We start from the raw sequence: 22290 nt of genomic DNA, 5'->3' as shown, positions 1-22290 counted from the left end.
AGCACTGACCCCTGCGGAACACCACTAGCTACTGATTGCCAACCTGAGAATGAACTGTTTATCCCAACTCTCTGTTTTCTGTTAGATAGCCAATCTTCCACCCATGCCAGTATATTACCCCCAATCCCGTGATTTTTTATCTTGTGCAGTAATCTTTTGTGTGGCACCTTGTCAAATGCCTTTTGGAAGTCCAAATACACTACATCCATTGGTTCCCCTTTATCCACCCTGTTTGTTACGTCCTCAAAGAATTCGAGCAAATTTGTCAAACATGACTTCCCCTTCATAAAACCATGCTGACTGTGTCCGATTAAATTATGCTTATCCAAATGTCCTGTTACTGCTTCCTTAATAATGGACTCCAACATTTTACCAACCACAGATGTTAGGCTAACTGGTCTATAGTTTCCAGCCTTTTGTCTACCTCCCTTTTTAAATAAGGGCGTTACATTAGCAGTTTTCCAATCTGCTGGGACCTTTCCTGAATCCAGGGAGTTTTGGAAAATTACCACCAATGCATCCGCAATCCCTACCGCCACGTCCCTCAAGACCCTAGGATGTAAGCCATCAGGTCCGGGGGATTTATCCGCCTTAAGTCCCATTATCTTACCGAGTACCATCTCCTTAGTGATTTTAACCGTGTTTAGCTCCTCCCCCCCATAGCCCCCTGTTTGTCCAGTGTTGGGATATTTTTAGTGTCCTCTACTGTAAAGACTGATACAAAACATTTGTTCAGCGTTTTTGCAATCTCCATGTTCCCCACTGCTAATTTCCCGGTCTCGTCCTCTAAGGGACCCAACATTCACTTTTTATATAACTGTAGAAACTCTTGCTATATGTTTTTATATTTTTTGCTAGTTTACTTTCATAATCTATCTTCCCTTTCTTAATTAATCTTTCAGTTATTCTTTGCTGGCTTTTAAATGCTTCCCAATCTTCTATCCTCCCACTAGATTTGGCTACTTTATATGCCCTTGTTTTCAGTCGGATACTATCCTTTATTACTTTACTTAGCCACGGATGGCTGTCTTTTCTTTTACGCCCCTTTTTCCTCAGTGGAATATATTTTTCTTGAAAGTTGTGAAATATCTCCTTGAATGTACACCACTGCTCATGTACCGTCTTACACCATAATCTATTTTCCCAGTCCACTTTAGTCAACTCTGCTCTCATACCTTCATAGTCTCCTTTATTTAAGCTTAGTACGCTGGTTTGAGATCCAACTCTCTCACCCTCCAACTGAATTTGGAATTCAACCATGTTATGGTCACTCATTCCAAGGGGATCCTTTACTAGGACATTTTTTATTAATCCTGTCTCATTACACAGGACCAGATCTAAGATTGCCTGCCCCCTGGTTGGTTCAGTAACATACTGCTCAAGGAACCCGTTCCTAATGCACTCTATGAACTCTTCCTCAAGGCTGCCATGCCCAATTTGATTAGTCCAGTCAATATGAAAGTTAAAATCTCCCATGATTATAGCTGTTCCCTTATTACAAGCCCCAACTATTTCCTGATTTACACTCCGACCAATAGAGTTGCAACTGTTAGGAGGCCTATAGACTACGCCCACAAGTGACTTTTTCCCCTTATTATTCCTTATCTCCACCCAAACTGTTTCACTATCCTGATCCTTTGACCCAATATCATTTCTCACTATTGCAGTGATTCCATCCTTTACAGGTCCACAATCCCTTATCCGAAACCCTTGGGGCCAGATGTGTTTCGGAATTCGGAATTTTTCGGATTTCAGAACGGTATTATGGTAACACCCTAGCGGGGGTCTGGGCAGCACCCTGTAAGCAAACACATTAATATTTCTGCAGCGAACCTTATGAATATTCACACTGAGTGGGATAAGTAAAGAATGGTATATTCTAGCTTGTTTCATGACCATCAAACCAGTCAATGGCACACGTTCACTTCTTCGTTGTCGAATCCACTCAATCAGCACACGGTCAAGATCTTCATTTTTTGCCCTGTACAATGTTTTCCTATTTTTCATTAGTTTATGGTCATCACTGTCAGTGTAAAACTTCAACAACTTGTCTTTCTGTTTCTTTAAGTCACATACGGTGGTAGTTCCCACACCATATTCTTCAGTAAGATGCCGCACAGACACACCACGATCAAGCTTCTGCAATAACTCCACTTTCTGCGATATCGATAATGAGATGCTTCCCTTTCTTCTGCTCACTGTTACCCATTGGGGTATCTGCAGCTCTTTTTGACATTTTCACAGTGAAATTAAACTCAAAATCACAAAATATCAAAAAATATCAGCGAGCAGCAGACGCACGTGTGACTGGTAGCAGCGCTGAGACACAACTGACGCCTCACACCTGCGTGGGTCAAGCATCGGCCGCGTCGGGTAATGTTTGGCGCCACTCGGGTCATGTCGTGCACACGGGTGATGCTCCACGAAAAAACTTTCGGTTTTCAGAGCTTTTCGGAATTGTGGATAAGGGATTGTGGACCTGTATTAACATAGCCACCCCACCTCCCTTTCCTTCCTGTCTGTCCTTCCTAACAGTCAAATACCCCTGGATGTTTAGTTCCCAGTCATGGTCACCTTGCAGCCATGTTTATGTAATGGCCACCAGATCATACCCATGTGTAGTTATTTGTACCGTCAACTCGTCTATTTTGTTACGAATGCTGCGTGCATTCAGATAAAGAACTTTTAAATATGTTTTGTGACAATTTATTCCTGCTTTTACCCCCTCTTCTACTTTACCTTTATATATTCTGTCGCTTCCTGACACGCTCTGGTTTTTAATTCCCCACTGCTACTTTGCTCTATTGCCTTCTCCGCTGACATTTTTATTTTTCGCTCTCTTGAAACCTCCCCCCCCACTAATTAGTTTAAAGCCCTCTCTACAGCCCTAGTTATTCGATTTGCCAGGATTCTAGTCCCAGCACTGGTCAAGTGAAGTCCGTCCCAACGGAACAGCTCTCTCCTGTCCCAGTACTGATGCCAGTGTCCCAGGAAGCAAAACCCATTTCTCCCACACCAGTCTTTGAGCCACGCATTTAACTCTCTGATTTTATTTACCCCAGCCAAATTTGCTCGTGGCTCAGGTAGTAATCCAGAGATTATTACCCTTGTGGTTCTGCTTTTAATTTGGCCCCTAGCTGCTCATACTCCCTCAGCAGAACCTCTTTCCTTGTCCTATCTATGTCGTTGGTACCAACATGGACCACGACAACTGGATCCTCCCCCTCCCACTCCAAGTTTCTCTCCAGCCCAGAGGAGATGTCCTTAACCCTGGCATCGGGCAGGCAACACAGCCTTCGGGACTCTCGCTCTCGGCTGCAAAGAACCCTATCTATCCCCCTAATGATACTATCCCCTACCACTACAACATTTCTTTTTACTCCCCCCACTTGAATGGCCCCTCGTTCCACGGTGCTGTGGCCAGGTTGCTCATCCTCCCTGCAGTCCCCGTTCCCGTCCTCACAGGGAGTAAGAGCCTCGAACCTGTTGGACAAGAGCAAGGGCTGCGGCTCCTCCAACACTACCTCCTGGATCCCCGTACCTGCCTCACTCATAGTCACATCCTCCTGTCCCTGACCACGGACTACATCTCAATTAGTTTATCTATTTGGTGTGACTACTTCCTGGAACACCGAGTCCAGGTAACTCTCCCCCTCCCTGATGTGTCGCAGTGTTTGAAGCTCGGACTCCAGCTCATCAACACGGAGCCGGAGTTCCTCGAGCAGCCAACACTTACTGCAAATGTAATCACTGTGAACATCAATGGTGTCCACCAGCTCCCACATATTGCAGCAGTAACACATCACCTACTCTGCCATTCTATGTAATTAATTACATTTATTATTATTATTTTTAAATACCCTCTGCCCTGATTCTAGATGATGAATATCACACTTCTATTTAATTGAACTTACCAACTTATAAAGGTTTAAAAGGGAAGGAAAAGTACTCACCAACCAGCCAATCACCTACCAGCTTTCTGGTGATGTCACACTTCAATTAATTTTTACTTCTCTCCTTCCCTCTGAGTTCCGAGTTCGGAGACTGGTAGGCCTACCTGGGTCTCTGGAGCCTTTTATAGCCCCGCTGCTGCCGCTGAAATTCCTGCTGACGCACTGAGGCCTACCTGGGTCTCTGGAGCCTTTTATAGCCCCGCTGCTGCCGCTGAAATTCCTGCCGACGCACTGAGGCCTACCTTGGTCTCTGGAGCCTTTTATAGCCCCGCTGCTGCCGCTGAAATTCCTGCCGACGCACTGAGGCCTACCTGGGTCTCTGGAGCCTTTTATAGCCCCGCTGCTGCCGCTGAAATTCCCGCCGACGCACTGAGGCCTATGGAAGACACAAATAACCTCCCAGAGATGTCGGGGAACATAGGGTCTGATGAAAGGGAGGAACTGAAAGAAATCAGCATTTGTAGGGAAATGGTGTTAAGGGAATTGATGGGATTGAAGGCCGATAAATCCCCAGGGCCTGATAATCTACATCCTAGGGTACTTAAGGAAGTGGCCCTAGAAATAGTAGATGCATTGCTGATCATCTTCCAACATTCGATGGAATCTGGAACAGTATCCATGGATTGGAGGGTAGCTAATGTTACCCCACTATTCAAAAAAGGTGGTAGAGAGAAAACGGGGAATTACAGAACGGTAAGCCTGGCATCGGTAGTGGGGAAAATGCTAGAGTCCATTATAAAAGATGTAATAGTAGAGCACTTGGAAAGCAGTGACAGGATCGGACAAAGTCAACATGGATTTACAAAGGGTAAATCGTGCTTGACTAATCTACTGGAATTTTTTGAGGATGTAACTGGTAAAATAGATAAGGGAGACCCAGTGGATGTGGTGTATTTGGACTTTCAGAAGGTTTTCGATAAGGTCCCGCATAAGAGATTAGCGTGTAAAGTTAAGGCACATGGGATTGGGGGCAAGGTACTGACTTGGATAGAGAACTGGTTGGCAGACAGAAAGCAAAGAGTTGGAATAAACGAGTCTTTTTCCGAGTGGCAGGCAGTGACTAGTGGGGTACCGCAGGGATCGGTCCTTGGACCCCAGCTATTCACAATATATATTAATGATCTAGACAAGGGAACTAGATGTAATATCTCCAAATTTGCAGACGACACAAAGCTGGGTGGGCGTGTGTGCTGTGAGGAGGATGCCGAGAAACTCCAGGATGATTTGGACAGGTTGGGTGATTGGGCAGAAGCATGGCAGATGCAATATAATGTGGATAAATGTGAGGTTATCCACTTTGGTAGCAAAAACAGGAAGGCAGATTATTATAGATGGCAATAGATTGGGAGAAGGGGAAGTGCAACGAGACCTGGGTGTCCTTGTGCACCAGTCGCTGAAGGTAAGCATGCAAGTGCAGCAGGTGGTTAAGAAGGCAAATGGTATGTTGGCCTTCGTAGCGAGAGGGTTTGAGTACAGGAACAAGGATGTCTTGCTGCAGTTGTACAAGGCCTTGGTGAGACCACATCTTGAGTATTGTGTGCAGTTTTGGTTGCCTTATCTGAGGAAGGATGTTCTTGCCATGGAAGGAGTTCAGCGAAGATTCACCAGGCTGATACCTGGGATGGCAGGAATGACATATGAGGAGAGATTGGATCGATTGGGCTTGTACTCTGTGGTAAACCACTGCTAACTCTGTACATGTCTGTGTGGTAAACCACTGTTAACTCTACAGGTCCGGGCATGTCTCCGCCCCTGGCTCCACCCCTAAGCCCGGGTATAAAGGTGACTCACCACCCTTCCCCCGGGAGCTCTTAGGATGGATCCACTAGCAGAGGCATGCTCCAGTTCTTAGTCAATAAAAGCCTACTTCGTATAAGTTCAACTCGTAGTCTTTGGTGTTGTTGATAGTGCATCATACTCGCTGGAGTTTAGAAGAATGAGAGGGGATCTCATCGAAACTTATAAAATTCTAACAGGACTAGACAGACTAGATGCTGGAAGGATGTTCCCGATGGTCGGGGAGTCCAGAACCAGGGGTCACAGTCTAAGGATAAGAGGTAGGCCATTTAGGACAGAAATGAGGAGGAATTTCTTCACCCAGAGAGTGGTAAACCTGTGGAATTCTCTACCACAGAAGGCAGTAGAGGCCAATTCATTAAATATATTCAAGAAGGAGTTGGATATATTTCTCAAGGCTAAAGGGACCAAGGGATATGGGGAGAAAGCAGGGACCGGCTACAGAATTTGGATGATCAGCCATGATCGCATTGAATGGCGGAGCAGGCTCGAGGGGCCAAATGGCCTACTCCTGCTCCTATCTTCTATGTTTCTATAAAGACAGCAAATAGTAAATTCAGGCCTTTTTTCAGTAAAAGATTACTAAACCTGTGGAACAGACAATCCACAAAGGTGGTGGAATAAACTGCTAGTAAGGGTAGTGGAATAGATTACCAGGGAATAAACTACTAGTAAGGGTAGTGGAATAGATTACCAGGGATTAAACTACTAGTAAGGGTAATGGAATAGATTACCAGGGATTAAACTACTAGTAAGGGTAGTGGAATAGATTACCAGGGATTAAACTACTAGTAAGGGTAGTGGAATAGATTACCAGGGAATAGACTACTAGTAAGGGTAGTGGAATTGATTACCAGGGAATAGACTACTAGTAAGGGTAATGGAATAGATTACCAGGGAATAGACTACTAGTAAGGGTAATGGAATAGATTACCAGGGAATAGACTACTAGTAAGGGTAATGGAATAGATTACCAGGGAATAGACTACTAGTAAGGGTAGTGGAATAGATTACCAGGGAATAGACTACTAGTAAGGGTAGTGGAATAGATTACCAGGGAATAGACTACTAGTAAGGGTAATGGAATAGATTACCAGGGAATAGACTACTAGTAAGGGTAGTGGAATAGATTACCAGGGAATAGACTACTAGTAATGGTAGTGGAAGGGTCGACTAGCAGGGATAGTGGGCTGATCCACCAGCTCCGAATCTGTGGCTGTCTGCGATTTGTGGCTCTGTGTTTGCTGAAAATTCCTGTTTTTCCTCGGGCCCTCGTGTTTTGTTTTTTTGATTTATGGTGTTTTTAGGGCATTGCTGCGCTCTCTGTAATCCTGCTGGATACACCAGTTTAAGGCCAAGCAGTACTTGCGCCCTCAGAAAGCAGGGCTGCAACTCAGCCCCGTCACAAAGATAATGAACGGCAATCGATGTAAAAGTCAGATAGAAGACTAGAGCCTCGTCTTTAGTTGCTGACGAGCCTTTATTTACAGACACACATCATATACTGTGCATCCCCCAGGTAAATTTGCAGCCCTAACCCCAGCCTACTCCCATAGGAGAGCAAGAGAGACCCCAATTAATTCCCACCATCTGAATGCAATTAATACCCAATTGCTATACACCACTTGAATACAATTAACAATCGATCCTAACTGGATCCTCAGTGTGATTTGAGGACCTGTCGGGGTTGGAGCAGTTCTACAGATTGTTGCAGCTAGAAATCTTCGTTCCATTGGGTTGGTGTCCCCTCCTGGCACAGGAGCCTAGCCCTGTGTGGTAACGGCCCCGACCCCGTCCATGACCCCGACCCTGTCCATGACACCGTCCATGACCCTGGCCCCTGACCCCGACCCCAGCCCCGTCCATGAACCCGGCCCCGGAGTTATATGCCATTGAAAATTCTATCCTTAAATGTCCAAAGCTGGCTTCACCTACCTGTGTTGGCATTAGCTTTATTTCAGAAGCGAATTAGAGACGATAATGTAACAGCTTGTACTTTATTGTGACATTTACACTGATTGCTTTTGCAGGATGAAAATATTAAAGGTTTTGAATTAGTTGAAGTGCTCATGGGTTGTAAACAAGGTAAGATTTTAATAAAGTTGAATTTTTGCAACACTGAACATGCTGGAGAAGAGGATTGTGTGTGTCTGTGTAGGTGTGTCTGTCTGTCTGTGGGTGCGTGCACTTGTGTAGACCCGTGTGTGAGTGTGTGCGTGGGTGTGGGTGCGTGTGTGGGCGCGCGCGTGGGTGGGCGTGTGTGTGAACATAAGAAACAGAAACAGAAACCGAAGCAGGAGTAGGCCAATCGGCCCCTCGAGCCTGCCCCGCCATTCAATGAGATCATGGCTGATCCAATCTTGTCCTCAACACCACTTTCCCGCTCTCTCCCCATACCCCTTGACTCCCTTGTAGTTCAAATATCTGTCAATCTCCGCCTTGAATATATTCAGTGACTCCGCCTCCACAGCTCTCCGGGGTAGAGAATTCCAAAGATTCACGACCCTCTGAGAGAAGAAATTCTCCCTCATCTCTGTCTTAAATGGGCGACCCCTTATCCAGAGACTATGCCCCCTAGTTCTAGATTCCCCCACTAGGGGAAACAACCTCTCAGCATCCACCCTGTCAATCCCCCCTCAGAATCTTATATGTTTCAATAAGATCACCTCTCATTCTTCTAAACTCCAATGAGTATAGGCCCAACCTGCTCAACCTTTCGTCATACGTCAACCCCTTCATCCCCGGAATCAACCTAGTGAGCCTTCTCTGCACTGCCTGTGTGTGTGGGCGCATGCGTGTGTGTGTAGCACACAAAGTAGAGAGGAGCTTGTGTGTAGCACACAAAGTAGAGAGGAGCGTGTGTGTAGCACACAAAGTAGAGAGGAGCTTGTGTGTAGCACACAAAGTAGAGAGGAGCTTGTGTGCTACACACAAAGTAGAGAGGAGCTTGTGTGCTACACACAAAGTAGAGAGGAGCTTGTGTGTAGCACACAAAGTGGAGAGGAGCTTGTGTGCTACACACAAAGTAGAGAGGAGCTTGTGTGTAGCACACAAAGTAGAGAGGAGCTTGTGTGTAGCACACAAAGTGGAGAGGAGCTTGTGTGCTACACACAAAGTAGAGAGGAGCTTGTGTGCTACACACAAAGTAGAGAGGAGCTTGTGTGTAGCACACAAAGTGGAGAGGAGCTTGTGTGTAGCACACAAAGTAGAGAGGAGCTTGTGTGCTACACACAAAGTGGTGAGGAGCTTGTGTGCTACACACAAAGTAGAGAGGAGCTTGTGTGTAGCACACAAAGTGGAGAGGAGCTTGTGTGTAGCACACAAAGTGGAGAGGAGCTTGTGTGCTACACACAAAGTAGAGAGGAGCTTGTGTGCTACACACAAAGTAGAGAGGAGCTTGTGTGTAGCACACAAAGTAGAGAGGAGCTTGTGTGCTACACACAGTGGAGAGGAGCTTGTGTGCTACACACAAAGTGGAGAGGAGCTTGTGTGCTACACACAAAGTAGAGAGGAGCTTGTGTGCTACACACAAAGTAGAGAGGAGCTTGTGTGTAGCACACAAAGTGGAGAGGAGCTTGTGTGTAGCACACAAAGTAGAGAGGAGCTTGTGTGTAGCACACAAAGTGGAGAGGAGCTTGTGTGTAGCACACAAAGTAGAGAGGAGCTTGTGTGCTACACACAAAGTGGAGAGGAGCTTGTGTGCTACACACAAAGTAGAGAGGAGCTTGTGTGCTACACACAAAGTAGAGAGGAGCTTGTGTGTAGCACACAAAGTAGAGAGGAGCTTGTGTGTAGCACACAAAGTAGAGAGGAGCTTGTGTGCTACACAAAGTAGAGAGGAGCTTGTGTGTAGCACACAAAGTAGAGAGGAGCTTGTGTGCTACACACAAAGTGGAGAGGAGCTTGTGTGCTACACACAAAGTAGAGAGGAGCTTGTGTGTAGCACACAAAGTAGAGAGGAGCTTGTGTGCTACACACAAAGTAGAGAGGAGCTTGTGTGCTACACACAAAGTAGAGAGGAGCTTGTGTGTAGCACACAAAGTAGAGAGGAGCTTGTGTGTAGCACACAAAGTAGAGAGGAGCTTGTGTGTAGCACACAAAGTGGAGAGGAGCTTGTGTGTAGCACACAAAGTAGAGAGGAGCTTGTGTGTAGCACACAAAGTGGAGAGGAGCTTGTGTGCTACACACAAAGTAGAGAGGAGCTTGTGTGCTACACACAAAGTAGAGAGGAGCTTGTGTGCTACACACAAAGTAGAGAGGAGCTTGTGTGTAGCACACAAAGTGGAGAGGAGCTTGTGTGCTTCTCTGCAAGATGTTAAATGTCCCGACATTTATCTGATACCTGAAAGAAACAAGTGTATCTGCAGCATGAAACTTGTGAAAGTAAATTTTGCTTCATGCTTCCTGACATCACCCCTGAACGGCCTGGCTCTAATTTTAAGGTCACGCCCCCCTTGTTCTGGACTCTCCCGCCAGGGGAAATAATTTCTTTCCCTCGACCCGATCAAATCTTTTAATCATCTTAAACACCTCAGTTAGACCACCCCCTAATCTTCTAAACTCGGGGGAACACAAGCCCAGTCTGCAACCTGTCATCGTAATTTAACCCTTTTAGCCCCGGTACCAGTCTGGTGAATCTGCGCTGCTCCCCCTCCAGCCCAATATATCCTTCCTGAGGGGCGGGGCCCAGAACTGAACACACTCACTCCAGATGGGGTCTAACCAGAGCTCTGTACATCTGGGCCATCACTCTAGAAACGAGAAGGCTGAGAGTTGACCTAATGGAGATCTTTAAAATTCTGAAAATCTGGAATCCCTTAGCCTCTCCGCCTCTCTCTTCTCCTTTAAGACACTCCTTAAAACCTACCTCTATCGCCTGTCCTAATGTCTCCTTATGTGGGTCGGTGTCAAATTTTTGATTACACTCCTGTGAAGCGCCTTGGGTCTTTTTACTATGTTAAAGGTGTTGTAAATGCAAGTTGATGTTGTAAGGGTTTGATCGGGTAGACAGAGAGAAGATGTTTCCACTTGTGGGGGGAGACCAACATTAGGGGCCATAAGTATGAGACAGTCACTAATAAATCCAATAGGGAATTCAGGAGAAACTTCTTTACCCAGAGAGTGGTGAGAATGTGGAACTCGCTGCCACAGGGAGTGGTTCAGGCGAAGAGCAGAGATGCATTTAAGGGGAAGCTGGATAAACACATGAGGGAGATAGACGGATATGTTGATGGGGTGAGATGAAGAGGGGCGGGAGGAGGCTCGTGTGGAGCATAAACACCGGGATAGATCAGTTGGGCCGAATGGCCTGTTTCTGTGTCGTACATTCTATGTAAATGGGTGTGGGGAAATGGGATTCGAGCAGATAAGTTTGGTGACGAATTGGCACAGACACAATTCCATGAATATAAGTTTCCATTAAAATGACAGAAGATCTACCATTGAGCTGGTGTGGGTGGGAATGGAGGACATTCAATGAGTTAACTAGTCCAATTTCATGTAATGGGTATAGAAAATAAATGTTTTTCCAGAAACAGTAAGATCTCATTGAGTTAGTATTGGGCCCATGCTGTAGAAATCCTCATTTGGAGAAACAGATTTCTTGCTTTACTTCATTTTTTTATTGCCATGTTCCTTTCTAGTGCAGTGTGTGGTGCTATCTCCGTTCGAACTGTTGCTTGGCAGACTTCAAGATATTAGGAAGGTGAGAAATTTATTGATTGTACACTTTTGCACAATTTGTATCCAAGCATTTTTTAATTCATGCAGATGGTTAATATTGGCCTGGAATTTACAGTCAGCGACGAAGAATAGGTATTCCCCGCTGGACCTGAAGAAAGCTCCCCACAGAGATCTCGCGAGCTCTGTAGCGAGGTTTGCCTTTTTCGGCGTTCAAGTGATTTCAGTGCAGTATGGTGGGAATTCCCTCGTGCGATCTGCTATGACGTCAACAAGCTGTCTAAGCGGCCAATCGCATTGCAGAATTCTCATAAACAGGGAACCAGGAAATGAGAAGCTGCTTTTATCCGGATTTTTAAAAAATGTTACAGAGAACGAAACAAAGATGGGGGCTCTCAAATGGGGATAAGGTAGAACCTGAAATATCATGAACAAACTTAAAAAATCAATGGCCCAGAAATTCGGGTCGGGGGCTTCCCGCGGGTGCAAGCCCCCGATCTGCACTTACCTTGTGCGCCGGCCGTTGAGCTGTAGGGCCCCGTGGAATTCCGATCCGGGGCCTGGCCCAGCTGCCGGCGCGCAGTGCTTGCGTATCCCAGGGGCGCAGTTAGTTGCTCGAATGCTCCATTCATAAGTCTTGACAGGAAGAGCTGTCAAGACTTATAAATACTACGGCCCCAAAATAGCAGTAAACCTTCAAATAAATTGTTTTTAAATCACATTTTTAAAATAAACTATTAATTACATTAAATAACTATTTTAAACAATAATTTAAATTTTTGAAAAAAATAATTTTATATTCTAACAGGGCTAAAAATAAACTTACCTTTAAAGTATTTAAAAATAATAAACCTGTGGAAAAAATGTTTTAATTTTAATTAATTCACCACTTACCTTGTAAAAAGCAGGCCTTACACCTGCTTTTTAAATTTCTAACTTCTGCAGGCTTACCCTCGTGTGAAAACCTGTATTAAAAAAAAAACCTAAGTTTGATATGCATGTGCATGCAGGAAACCGGCACTTCCATTGGGCTTACGGGTGAGTACCCCGTGCGTACTCACCCGTGGAGACCTGAATTTCTGGGCCTATATATATTTCTTTAAAGTTTCTTAAAAATTGTAATTTTTTAATAGAGAAATTTGACACTCCATAAAATTAAAATGAGTTTTTCAGGGCCATAACGTTTGTTTAGCAGTCAATACGCTGTTCAAACTCCACATACACCTAATCCAACAAGGTCTAACATTTAATGGGGTATTGAACAGCGATATTCCCGCGGAAAAGCCCAGGTTCACTGATTTCCCTGATTGCCGGCTATTGGGGGTGGTGTGGGTGGGGGGGGTCCATAGCGCAGCCAGTGTCGAGCAGTGAATGACTGACCGCAACTTCAGGATGTAGCATGTGCATCTAAAGACGGAAATCCTGAAGTTGCGGTCAGTTTCAAAGGGGTGATAACAGCGAATGCTGTTAGTTCACTGTTATTACCCACTGCAAATTCTGGCCCGTTGAATTCTTTATCAATTGGACAACCTCATTCATTATCAATTGGACAACCTCATTCATGCAGCTTTCATCGATCAGCATTGATTCGAGTGAGAGTTCCTGTAAAGATCTTTTACAAACTGAAACCTGCATCTATTAATCTGTATGAGCCCTGGTCTAACAATCACCCTGATGACGGTAAATTGGTTATGGAAAATGTGTAAGCTACTCACTGCCTCTCCTGTCAATCTGTAAGGCAGGAAATGCCCAATGCCAGACCACATTTTTTTAAAGACTAAAAGTGGTGCTGAAATTTTGTTGTAGTTTAAAACAAAATTTACAGTAGTAAATAAGATAAAAATAAATAGGAATCAGTCAAAAAGGGATTAATCTACCTTTTTCAGATGTCTGCTGTTCAGTGTAAATGAGTACAGGAAATCACAGAAATCACAGAAACCCCACAGTGCAGATAGAGGCCATTTCGGCCCATCGAGCCTGCACCGACACATATCCCACCCGATCCCCGTAACCCCTACACCAACACATATCCCACCCTATCCCCGTAACCCCACGTATTTAATCCCCCTAACACTAAGGGTCAATTTATCATAGCCAATCAACCTAACCCGCACATCTTTGGACTGTGGGAGGAAACCGGAGCACCCGGAGGAAACCCACGCAAACACGGGGAGGATGTGCAAACTCCACACAGACAGTCACCCGAGGCCGGATTCGAACCCGGGTCCCTGGCGCTGTGAGGCAACAGTGCTAACCACTATGCCACCGTGCTGCCCATAGAAGCTTATCTTACAGATTCTTGGAATGAAACAGTTTCCTTGAGTGAATCAGATGTCCTTTCTCTCGTCCCTTGGTAAACAATACGCAATCCTGAGTATCCTTTAGGATGAGATGTTCTAAGTGGACACCCATAGAGTTTCATGTATTCCAAACTTCGTAAGTGGCCACTGAAATGATTACTAAAAAAAACTCACTTCATATATTTTGATTTCTTTGAAAATAGCATGATCAAAGAAACAATTGGTTAGATATTTGAAATATGGAACTGCATTAACAGGAACATAGGAACAGGAGGAGTTGAGCCTGTTCAACATTCAATTAGATTATGGCTGATCTGTACCTCAAACTCCATTTATTGTATTTGATCCATATTCCTTGATACCCTTACTTAGTAAAAGTCTATCGATCTCAGGCCTGACAATTTCAGTTGACCCCCAGCATTCCCAGTTCCAGATTTTCCCTACCCTTTGTGTGAAAAATGGCCTTTTGATTTTGCCCCTGAACGGCCTGGCTCTAATTTTAAGGTTATAACCCCTTGTTCTGGACACTCCCACCAGAGCAAATAGTTTCTCTCGATCTACTTTATCATTTTGAACACCTCAATTAGATCACCCCGAATCTTCGAAACTCCAGGGAACACAAGCCCAGTCTGTGCAACCCGTCCTCGTAACTTAACCCCATCAGCCCCAGGATCATTCTGGTGAACACGAAGACAGATCCCACAGAGATCCAGGCACCCAGCCCTTGCCAGAATATAATTTGATTCACACCGTCGCTATCTGAATTAATTCCTGATGAACAGTAATTTGTCTGTTTTTTGCCGTTTGACTCTCTCCAAACTTCCGTTTTAAGCCTAATTCCCATCCTCCATCTTAAAACCAAATTGTTATTGCTTTTTAAATCTATTTAAACCTGCGAGCCTGCTGGTGTGTTTTGGTAATAGTCTCTGTTCCCTGCTCATTAGCTGAGGTCTTCCAGCAACTTGCCCGCCTGTGCTTCTTTATCCCACTTGCTTCCCAGCCTCTTGTGATTAACCACATACTAACGTGTCAGGTGATTCTGCTCATTAACATAGAAACATAGAAGATAGGAGCAGGAGTAGGCCATTCGGCCCCTCGAGCCTGCTCCACCATTCAATGAGATCATGGCTGATCATCCAAATTCAGTACCCTGTCCCTGCTTTCTCCCCATATCCCTTGATCCCTTTAGCCTTAAGAAATATATCCAACTCCTTGAATATATTTAATGAATTGGCCTCTACTGCCTTCTGTGGTAGAGAATTCCACAGGTTCACCACTCTCTGGGTGAAGAAATTCCTCCTCATCTCTGTCCTAAATGGCTCACCCCTTATCTTTAGACTGTGACCCCTGGTTCTGGACTCCCCGACCATCGGGAACATCCTTCCTGCATCTAGTCTGTCTAGTCCTGTTAGAATTTTATAAGTTTCGATGAGATCCCCTCTCATTCTTCTAAACTCCAGTGAGTACAAGCCCAATCGATCCCATCTCTCCTCATACATCATTCCTGCCATCCCAGGTATCAGCCTGGTGAATCTTCGCTGCACTCCTTCCATGGCAAGAACATCCTTCCTCAGATAAGGCAACCAAAACTGCACACAATATTCAAGGTGTGGCCTCACCAAGGCCCTGTACAACTGCAGCAAGACATCCTTGTTCCTGTACTCAAACCCTCTCGCTACGAAGGCCAACATACCACTTGCTTTCTTAACCACCTGCTGCACCTGCATGCTTACTTTCAGCGACTGGTGCACAAGGACGCCCAGGTCTCGTTGCAATTCTCCTTCTCCCAATCTATTGCCATTTAGATAATAATCTGCCTTCCTGTTTTTGCCACCAAAGTGGATAACCTCACATTTATCCACATTATACTGCACCTGCCATGCTTCTGCCCAATCACCCAACCTGTCCAAATCATCCTGGAGTTTCTCGACATCCTCCTCACAGCACACACGCCCACCCAGCTTTGTGTCGTCTGCAAACTTGGAGATATTACATCTAGTTCCCTCGTCCAGATCATTAATATATATTGTGAATAGCTGGGGTCCAAGGACCGATCCCTGCGGTACCCCACTAGTCACTGCCTGCCACTCGGAAAAAGAGCCGTTTATTCCAACTCTTTGCTTTCTGTCTGCCAACCAGTTCTCTATCCAAGTCAGTACCTTGCCCCCAATCCCATGAGCCTTAATTTTACACGCTAATCTCTTATGCGGTACCTTATCGAAAGCCTTTTGAAAATCCAAATACACCACATCCACTGGTTCTCCCTTATCTATTTTACCAGTTACATCCTCAAAAAATTCCAGTAGATTAGTCAAGCACGATTTACCTTTTGTAAATCCATGTTGACTTTGCCCGATCCGGTCACTGTTTTCCAAGTGCTCTGCTATTACATCTTTTATAATGGACTCTAGCATTTTCCCCACTACCAATGTCAGGCTTACCGGTCTGTAATTCCCCGTTTTCTCTCTACCATCCTTTTTGAACAGTGGGGTAACATTAGCTACCCGCCAATCCATGGTTACTGTTCCAGAATCTATCGAATTTTGGAAGATGACCAGCAATGCATCTACTATTTCTAGGGCCACTTCCTTAAGTACCCTAGGATGTAGATTATCAGGCCCTGGGGATTTATCGGCCCTCAATCCCATCAATTTCCCTAACACCATTTCCCTACAAATACTGATTTCTATCAGTTCCTCCCTTTCATCAGACCCTATGTTCCCCGACATCTTTGGGAGGTTATTTGTGTCGTCCTTTGTGATGACAGAACCAAAATATGTATTTAGTTGGTCCACCATTTCTTTGTTCCCCATTATAAATTCCCCTGATTCTGACTGCAGGATAAGGCTAGCAGTTGTCCTTCCTCATGCTACTTGTACACTTAGATTCAGTCATTTCAGCAGCTGGTTGTAGGAGAGCTTCAGTTTCACAGTTTAACTTCTCAAAGGACTCGTTCTGACTGATGGTTCCTGAAGTTGAGGACAGTCACATGGCTTCAGGCTGAGAAAAGGGACATTTTCCTGGTGTATTAGCTAACCCGTACATGACCTAGATTTATATTATTCTTTTCCTGGGACGTGGGTGACACTGGCAAGGCAGTAACTATTGCCCATCCCTAGTTACCCTGAGGGCATTAAGTGTCAACTGCATAGTGTAGTACCAGAGTCACACCTAGGACAGACCGCGAGGCTGAGATCTTCGTGGATAGCACGTTTAACGAGGTGGTCATACCGCAGGTAAAGAGTGCACAGGCAGACAGGAAATGGGTGACCACCAGACAGAGTAAAAGAACTAGGAAGGTAGTGCAGGAGTCCCCTGGGCCCATCTCCCTCTCCAACAGATTTTCCGTTTTGGATACTGCTGGGGGAGATGGTTTCTCAGGGGAATGCAGCAAGAGCCAAGTCCGTGGCACTACGAGTGGCTCAGCTGCACAGGAGGGGAGGACAAAGAGTGGGAGAGCAATAGTGATAGGGGATTCTATCGTAAGGGGAACAGACAGACGTTTCTGTGGCCGCAGACGTGACTCCAGGATGGTATGTTGCCTCCCTGGTGCCAGGGTCAAGGATGTCACTGAGCGGCTGCAGGGCATTCTGAAGGGGAGGGTGAACAGCCAGAGGTCGTGGTCCATATCGGTACCAACGACATAGGTAGAAAGAGGGACGAGGTCCTGCAAGCAGAATATAGGGAGCTAGGAAATAAATTAAAAAGCAGGACCTCAAAGGTAGTAATCTCAGGATTAGTCCCAGTGCCACGTGGTAGCGAGAGCAGAAATAGGAGAATAGACCAGATGAATGCATGGCTGGAGAGATGGTGGAGGGAGGGAGGGATTTAAATTCCTGAGGCATTGGGACCGATTCTGGGGAAGGTGGGACCTGTACAATCTGGACGGATTACACCTCGGCAGAAACGGGACCAACATCCTCGCAGGGGGGTTTGCTGGTGCTGTTGGGAAGGATTTAAACTGGTTTGTCAGGGGGCTGGGAACCTAAGTGTGGGCCCAGAACGGAGAGAAACAAAGCTGGAAGTGCAAGTTAGAAAAGTAGTCAGCAAAACTAGTAGGGAGCAGAAACAAAGGTCAACAGTAAAGACGGCCAAAGTGCAGAAAAATATTAAGCAGCCAAAGTTGAAGGCACTTTATCTAAATGTACGTAGAATTCGCAACAAGGTGGATGAATTAATGGCACTAATAGAAGTAATTGGGTATGATGTAATTGCCATTGCAGAGACATGGTTGCAGGGTAACCAAAGCTGGGAACTGAATGTTCCAGGGTACTCAACATTTAGGAAGGACAGACAAAAAGGAAAAGGAGGTGGCGTAGCGCTGTTAATAAGGGATGAGATCGGTACGGTAGAGATAAAAGATCTTGGCTCGGCAGATCGTGATGTAGAACTGGAATCAGTTTGGGTGGAGCTAAGAAACAGCAAAGGGCAGAAAATATTGGTGGGAGTTGTGTATAGGCCACCAAACAGTAGTGGTGATGTAGGGCACAGTATCAATCAAGAGATTAGAAGTGCATGTAGCAAGGGCAATACGGTAATAATGGGGGACTTTAATCTACATATTGACTGGGCAAATCAAATTACCACTAATGGTGTGGAGGACGAATTCTTGGAATGCATGCAAGATGGTTTCCTGGATCAGTATGTGGAGGAACCAACCAGGGAACAGGCTATTCTGGATCTGGTACTGTGTAATGAGAAAGGGCTAATCAATAATCTTGTGGTAAAGGGGCCTTTAGGGACAAGTGACCATAATATGATTACATTTTACATTAAATTTGAGAGTGGTGTAGTCCAATCTGAAACTAAGGTCTTCAATCTAAACAGAGGAAACTACAAGGGTATGAGGGACAAGTTGGCCATGGTAGATTGGGAGACAACATTGAAAGGTATGAAGGTGGACATACAATGGCTAACATTCAAGGAAATAATGCATAATTTGCAACACGCATATATTCCTCTAAGGCAAAAAAACCCAAAAGGAAAAGTGATCCAACCATGGCTAACAAAAGAAATTAAAGCTAGTATTAAGTCAAAGGAGGAAGCTTATAAAGTTGCCAGAAAAAGTGGTCAGCCTGAGGATTGGGATCTTTTTAGAAATCAGCAAAGGGGGACCAAGAAATTGATAAAGAAAGGGAAAATGGAATATGAGCACAAACTAGCAAAAAATATAAAAACGGATTGTAAAAGCTTCTATAAGTATGTGAAAAGGAAAAGACTGGCGAAGGTAAATGTAGGTCCTTTACAGTCAGAGACAGGAGAATTTATAATGGAGAATGAGGAAATGGCAGAGAAATTAAATAAATACTTTGTTTCTGTCTTCACGGAGGAAGACACAAAAAACCTCCCAGAAATACGAGAAAAGCAAGGGTGTGACGAGAATGAGGAACTTAAAGAAATTACTATTAGTAAAAAAAAAACAGTACTAGCAAAATTAATGGGACTAAAGGTCGACAAATCCCAAGGACCGGATGACCTACATCCTAGCATTTTGAAAGAGGTGGCCATTGGAATAGTGGACGCATTGGTTGTCATCTTCCAAAATTCTATAGATTCTGGAACGGTTCCTGCAGATTGGAGGATAGCAAATGTAACCCCACTATTTAAGAAAGGAGGGAGGGAGAAAAAGGGGAACTACACACCTGTTAGCCTCACATCAGTAGTTGGGAAAATGCTGGAATCTATTATAAAGGATGCAATAACTGGGCACTTAGAAACTAATAGTAAGATTGGGCAGAGTCAACATGGATTTATGAAAGGGAAATCCTGTTTGACAAACCTATTGGAGTTCTTTGAGGATGTAACTAATGGAGTAGACAAAGGGGAACCGGTAGATGTGGTGTATCTGGATTTTCAGAAAGCCTTCGATAAGGTCCCACACAAGAGGTTGGTGAACAAAATTAGGGCACATGGAATTGGGGGTAATATACTAGCATGGATTGAGAATTGGTTAACAGACAGAAAACAAAGAGTAGGGATAAACAGGTCTTTTTCAGGATGGCAGGCTGTGACTGGTGGGGTACCGCAAGGATCGGTGCTTGGGCCCCAGCTATTCACAATCTATATCAATGATTTGGATGAGGGGACTAAATGTAACATTTCCAAATTTGCTGATGATACAAAGCTAGGTGTCAGTGTCAGTTGTGAAGAGGCTTCAAGGGGATCTCGACAGGCTCGGTGAGTGGGTGAGAACATGGCAGATGGAATATAATGTGGATAAATGTGAAGTTATCCACTTTGGTAGAAAAAACAGAAAGGCAGAGTATTTCCTAAATGGTGAAAGATTGGGGAATGCAGATGCTCAAAGGGACCTGGGTGTCCTTGTACATGAGTCACTGAAAGTGAATGTGCAGGTGCAGCAAGCCATTAGGAAGGCAAATGGTATGCTGGCCTTCATTACAAGAGGATTTGAGTACAGGAGTAAAAAAGTCTTACTCCAATTATATAGGGCCTTGGTGAGACCACACCTGGAGTACTGTGTACAATTTTGGTCTCCTTACCTAAGGAAGGATATACTTACCATAGAGGGAGTGCAGCGAAGGTTCACGAAATTGATTCCTGGGATGGCGGGACTGATGTATGAGAAGAGATTGAGTAAACTAGGCCTGTATTCTCTTCAATTCAGAAGAATGAGAGGGGATCTCATTGAAGCATACAAAATTATTACAGGGCTTGACAGGATGGATGCTGGGAGAATGCTTCCCTTGGCTGGGGAGTCTAGAACCAGGGGCCACAGCCTCAGGATAAAGGGCCGGCCATTCAGGACTGAGATGAGAAGAAATTTCTTCACTCAGAGGGTGGTGAATCTTTGGAATTCTCTACCCCAGAGGGCTGTGGAGGCTCAGTCATTGGGTATATTCAAAACAGAAGTCGATAGATTTCTGACTAGTAAGGGCATCAGGGGATATGGCGATAGGGCCGGTGAATGGAGTTGAGGCAGAAGATCAGACATGATCTCATTGAATGGCGGAGCAGGCTCGAATGGCCGACTCCTGCTCCTATTTCTTATGTTCTTATGTTCTTAGTAAGGACGGCAGATTCCCTTCCCTGAAGCAGATTAGTGAACCAGTTGGGTTTTTAACAATGATCTGGTAAATTCCATGGTCATTTTCTGGTGCCAGCCCACAAATTGCCGGATTTATTGAATTTAGTTTCACAATTTGCAATGGTGGGATTTAAACCCTTAATCTCTGGGTTGCTGATCTAATGCTATAATCATTGGGTGACTGTAAATGGCATCTTGGGGGTGAAATAGGTTATCAGTGGTGGTGCCAATCAATCCTGGTAGAATAGATAAGGGAGAACCAGTGGATGTGGTGTATTTGGACTTTCAGAAGGCTTTTGATAAGGTCCCGCATAAGAGATTAGCATGTAAAGTTAAGGCACATGGGATTGGGGGCAAGGTACTGACTTGGATAAAGAACTGGTTGGCAGACAGGAAGCACAGATTTGGAATAAACGGCTCTTTTTCCGAGTGGCAGGCAGTGACCAGTGGGGTACCGCAGGGATCGGTCCTAGGACCCCAGCTATTCACAATATATATAAATGATCTAGACGAGGGAACTAGATGTAATATCTCCAAGTTTGCAGACAACACAAAGCTGGGTGGGCGTGTGTGCTGTGAGGAGGATGCTGAGAAACTCCAGTATGATTTAGACAGGTTGGGTGATTGGGCAGAAGTATGGCAGATGCAGTATAATGTGGATAAATGCGAGGTTATCCACTTTGGTGGCAAGAACAGGAAGGCAGATTATTATCTGAACGGCAATAGATTGGGAGAAGGGGAAGTGCACCGAGACCTGGGTGTCCTTGTGCACCAGTCGCTGAAGGTAAGCATGCAGGTGCAGCAAGTGGTTAAGAAGGCAAATGGTATGTTGGCCTTCGTAACGAGAGGGTTCGAGTACAAGAACAAGGATGTCTTGCTGCAGTTGTACAGGGCCTTGGTGAGACCACACCTTGAGTATTGTGTGCAGTTTTGGTTACCTTATCTGAGGAAGGATGTTCTTGCCATGGAGGGAGTGCAGCAAAGATTCACCAGACTGATACCTGGGATGGCAGGAATGACGTATGAGGAGAGATTGGGTCGATTAGGCTTATACTCGCTAGAGTTTAGAAGAATGAGAGGGGATCTCATTGAAACTTATAAAATTCTAACAGGACTGGACAGACTGGATGCAGGAAGGATGTTCCCGATGGCGGGGGAGTCCAGAACCAGGAGTCACAGTCTAAGGATAAGGGGTAAGCCATTTAGGACAGAGATGAGGAGGAATTTCTTCACCCAGAGAGTGGTGAATCTGTGGAATTCTCTGCCACAGAAGGCAGTAGAGGCCAGTTCATTAAATATATTCAAGAAAGAGTTGGATATATTTCTTAAGGCTAAAGGGATCAAGGGATATGGGGAGAAAGCAGGGACAGGGTACTGAATTTGGATGATCAGCCATGATCTCATTGAATGGCGGAGCAGGCCTGAGGGGCCGAATGGCCTACTCCTGCTCCTATCTTCTATGTTTCTATGTAAGTCCTCTTTACAACCCGTCCAATTTTCTTTCCATTAATTTCAA

The 22290-nt window shown here is 45.0% G+C and overlaps 2 protein-coding genes across 8 annotated transcripts in view; one reads left to right on the top strand and one right to left on the bottom strand.

The window, feature by feature from the left end:
• Window positions 1–22290, top strand: part of dgkq (diacylglycerol kinase theta) — a 194784-nt gene that overhangs the window by 113372 nt on the left and 59122 nt on the right. For all 4 annotated transcript variants that reach the window (XM_086005561.1, XM_086005533.1, XM_086005551.1 and 1 more), the window contains 2 exons: window positions 7781–7835; window positions 11393–11454. In XM_086005561.1, the coding sequence (XP_085861687.1) occupies window positions 7781–7835; window positions 11393–11454 (117 nt within the window). The remainder of the gene's footprint in view (window positions 1–7780; window positions 7836–11392; window positions 11455–22290) is intronic.
• Window positions 1–22290, bottom strand: part of gne (glucosamine (UDP-N-acetyl)-2-epimerase/N-acetylmannosamine kinase) — a 467449-nt gene that overhangs the window by 442043 nt on the left and 3116 nt on the right. The gene's annotated exons all lie outside the window — the stretch shown is intronic.

The sequence above is a fragment of the Somniosus microcephalus genome, chromosome 2, assembly GCF_052327205.1.
Source record: "Somniosus microcephalus isolate GS21.2 chromosome 2, FLI_Smic_1.0, whole genome shotgun sequence".
Taxonomy (NCBI): Eukaryota; Metazoa; Chordata; class Chondrichthyes; order Squaliformes; family Somniosidae; genus Somniosus; species Somniosus microcephalus.
The sequence above is the reverse complement of the archived record's forward strand: the minus strand, read 5'-3'. Positions and strand labels throughout refer to the sequence as shown.